Genomic DNA, 3,181 nt, shown 5'->3' with positions numbered 1-3,181 from the left:
GCCTTCGGCTTGGCCGAGTCCGAGTTCCTCATCGTGCTGCAGTGCGTGGGTGAGTGTGGGGACAGGCGCCGGGCTGTGGACATGGGCGCTGGGCTGCACGGTCAGAAATTGCACCTCCAAACAGGGTGGGCTTGTGAGCTCTGCCATCAGGGGAAGCCTGAGGGTTTCTCCTTGCAGACCGGCTCCGGGAAGCAGCCGCGCTCGCTCATCCTCTCCATTCCCCCAGTCACACTGGTCCCCATTTAAGTGCAGCCAGCCCCAGGGCTTGTCCCCTCTCTGGAGCTTCTCATGTTCCTACACTTACACAAAACCCGCCGGAGGAAACTGCTCCAGCCCCGCGCACGAACGCCGCCTTCCCCCTTGTGCCCAGTGGCAGGGGGGGAACACCTCCGCTTTTTTTTTGCAGGGATGAACCACCTCCGCGAGAACGGCGTTGTCCACAGGGACATCAAACCCGGCAACATCATGCGGCTGATGGGGGAAGATGGGCAGAGCATCTATAAGCTGACGGATTTTGGTGCTGCCCGAGAGCTGGATGATGATGAAAAGTTTGTGTCTGTCTACGGGACGGAGGAATATCTCGTGAGTACAGCGTGTCGCCGGTCTGGCAGCCCCTGGGAGTCCCGGGGGAAGCCGGTCCCCATCCCTCCACCCAACGGCTGGGCAACTTGCAGAGAGCAGCAGTGACCTGGAGAGCCCAATCTCAACGGGGCCACTTTTTTTGAAGAGTCAGGTCTCAGCATTTTTGTTGTAGAGTTACAGGTGACGTTCCGTTTGGCGGATCCAGCAGTAGAAGAGGCCAAAGCGAGCAGTCAGTTTTCAATCCCAGTGCCCAAGGCTTGATGCCCGCTGCAAAACCTGCTGGACATGTTGGCAGTGCTGCTCTCTGCTTTGTCCCTGCAGCACCCGGACATGTACGAGCGAGCGGTCCTGCGCAAGCCGCAGCAGAAGGCGTACGGCGTCACCGTTGACCTCTGGAGCATCGGCGTCACCTTCTACCACGCTGCCACCGGCAGCCTCCCCTTCGTCCCCTTCGGGGGACCTCGCAGGAACAAGGAGATCATGTAGGTACCACGTCCAGCTGCGAGGGCTGGGCGCTGCCGCGTGGGGAGGTGGGACCATGGCCGGTGGCCCCGAGGGCTGCAGGACAACCTGGCTGAGACTTGGTGCGTGCCAGCAGCACCGTGGGACCGTGCGCTGTAGTTTACTGCTCATTTGATCCCATATAACCTAGAAAGCCCTGGGATGTAGCCCGTGGGGACTGTGCATGTGCAGCGTGGCAAAGGATCTGTGCCCCATTTACCACGTTTGCCCTCAAAAATGCCCCTTCTGACTTCATGGCTAAACAGCTGGAAGAGGAGGCAGGGTTAATGTCTCCTTGAAAGTTCTTGACTGTTTTTTAAAGTATTTTCCCTCTGTGCATTTTTTTTCTTTCTGTGAACCGTGTCTTTCCCAGCTCATGCGTGCTCTGCCCTTTCCCTCTTTGCTGAACCCGAGGGATGTAGTGCCCAAACAGAGCTCACTTGCCTCGTTTCAGCTGCAAGCTGTTTCCTTTCAACAGGTATAAAATTACCACCGAGAAGCCCCCCGGAGCCATCGCAGGGGTCCAGAGGCAGGAGAACGGGAGCATCGAGTGGAGCTACGAGCTGCCCGTCACCTGCCAGCTCTCCACGTGAGTGTCCCTTGCCGGGCTCGGCTCCCGCTGCGCGTCTCGTGTCCTGGCACCACGGCCGGAGAGGGCATCCCACCGCAGGCAGCGTGCGGAGCTTTAACGAGGCAGACGAGCTTTTCATCTGCAGATGTCACAGCTCTCAGACCGGGTCTTTGCTTTACAGCCGGGAAAAGGGGGTGCAAGACAGGGCAGCGGCTCCGTCAGTACGGGAGCTCAGCCGCAGGAGGGGGGCTGCACCCCTCCCCGGCCCCGCGGGTCACCGCGTTCATGGCTCAGGGTCATGCCAGTTTGTGCAAAATCTCTCCTGCTGCTGCTGCAGGGGGCTGAAGGACCAGCTCATACCCATTTTGGCTAACATCCTGGAGGCGGATCAGAAGAAATGCTGGGGATTCGACCAGTTTTTTGCAGAAACCAATGACATTTTGCACAGGATCGTGGTCAACGTCTTCTCCCTGCAGCAGGCTTCCTCACATCGCATCTACATCCACTCCTACAACACGTAAGGGTGCCCCATGAAAGGCTGTGTCAAAAGCCAATTTGGGAATTGAGCTCGGGAGCTCAATTGAGCCCCTCGTCTGCAGAGCTGAACCTGAGGGGAGCTCCCTTTGCACCACAGCTAAACCAGGTTAAATCAAACCAAGCTCAAACCAGGCTTTGCTGGGGAGTGCACTGAGGAGGAGCCGTCAGCTCCTGGCATGGCACACAGCGAGCTCCAGGGAGGCTGTCCGAGGGGCTCCGCTGACCTTGTGGGATATTCTGCTATGAGAAGAGGGCAGCAGGCTGTTAAAGCCTGAGCACTCACCCCATTGCTTATTCCCCATCCTTTTGTTTCCTTTTCATTTCAGTACCACCAAGTTTTTAGATGCTGTCTTCAAGCAAACAAATATAGTCCCTCACCATCAAGAATATTTTTTTGAAGGTCATCTGTATGAGTTGGACCCTAATCTACAAGCTCATAATTTCTGCAAAACCACAGAGCACAACCCTCTGACCTTGCTGAGCACTGCTGAGCAACCAGAAGATGTGGTAGGAGTCAGATACAGAGACCGTGAGTACCGCTGGCTTGGAGATGCATCGCGGCGGGCAGGGTGGGTGCCGTAAGAGAGACTTGCTTAAATTATGATCCCGATAGACTCCAACACACAGCAGGAGGTGGAGGGGTTACGGTGCTGGAGCAGGATTTGGAGGTTTCAGGGCAGTTTTCCCCTGCTGCGTGCTGTTGCTCCACGGCTGCCCGCCACACTGGGCTTTGCAGGCGGTTCATGCCTTTCTCTACATTTCCAAAATATCTCGGAGAGCTGCACTAAGCCTCCAGCATCACAGCTGCTCCCGTGCCCGAAATCCTGAGCAGCTGCAGGGTTTGCTTAGGCAAGGGCCTGAGACATCCCTGTGGGTCCGCGGCCACGGCTCGGGGGCTCCAGGCTGGCTCCCCCAAAGCACCGTGACCCCTCTCTGTCTGTCTTTCCAGCGGCACTCGAGTTTCCGAAGTTCGTGCCCAAGGTGGACGTG

The 3,181-nt window shown here is 57.4% G+C and overlaps 1 protein-coding gene across 1 annotated transcript; it reads left to right on the top strand.

Annotated features, from left to right (window-relative positions):
* Window positions 1–3: 3 nt before the first annotated feature.
* LOC104613984 (inhibitor of nuclear factor kappa-B kinase subunit epsilon-like) lies at window positions 4–3,178 on the top strand (the record flags this gene model as incomplete). The annotated part of the gene is made up of 7 exons (XM_010290584.1): window positions 4–49; window positions 401–582; window positions 904–1,064; window positions 1,562–1,672; window positions 1,992–2,171; window positions 2,518–2,720; window positions 3,141–3,178. Coding segments are annotated over 7 exons (921 nt in total), but the record flags the coding sequence as incomplete, so codon positions are not given.
* Between the last annotated feature and the right edge of the window lie 3 nt (window positions 3,179–3,181).

Source organism: Phaethon lepturus, unplaced genomic scaffold, assembly GCF_000687285.1.
Source record: "Phaethon lepturus isolate BGI_N335 unplaced genomic scaffold, ASM68728v1 scaffold41917, whole genome shotgun sequence".
NCBI classification, from domain to species: Eukaryota; Metazoa; Chordata; class Aves; order Phaethontiformes; family Phaethontidae; genus Phaethon; species Phaethon lepturus.
The sequence above is the reverse complement of the archived record's forward strand: the minus strand, read 5'-3'. Positions and strand labels throughout refer to the sequence as shown.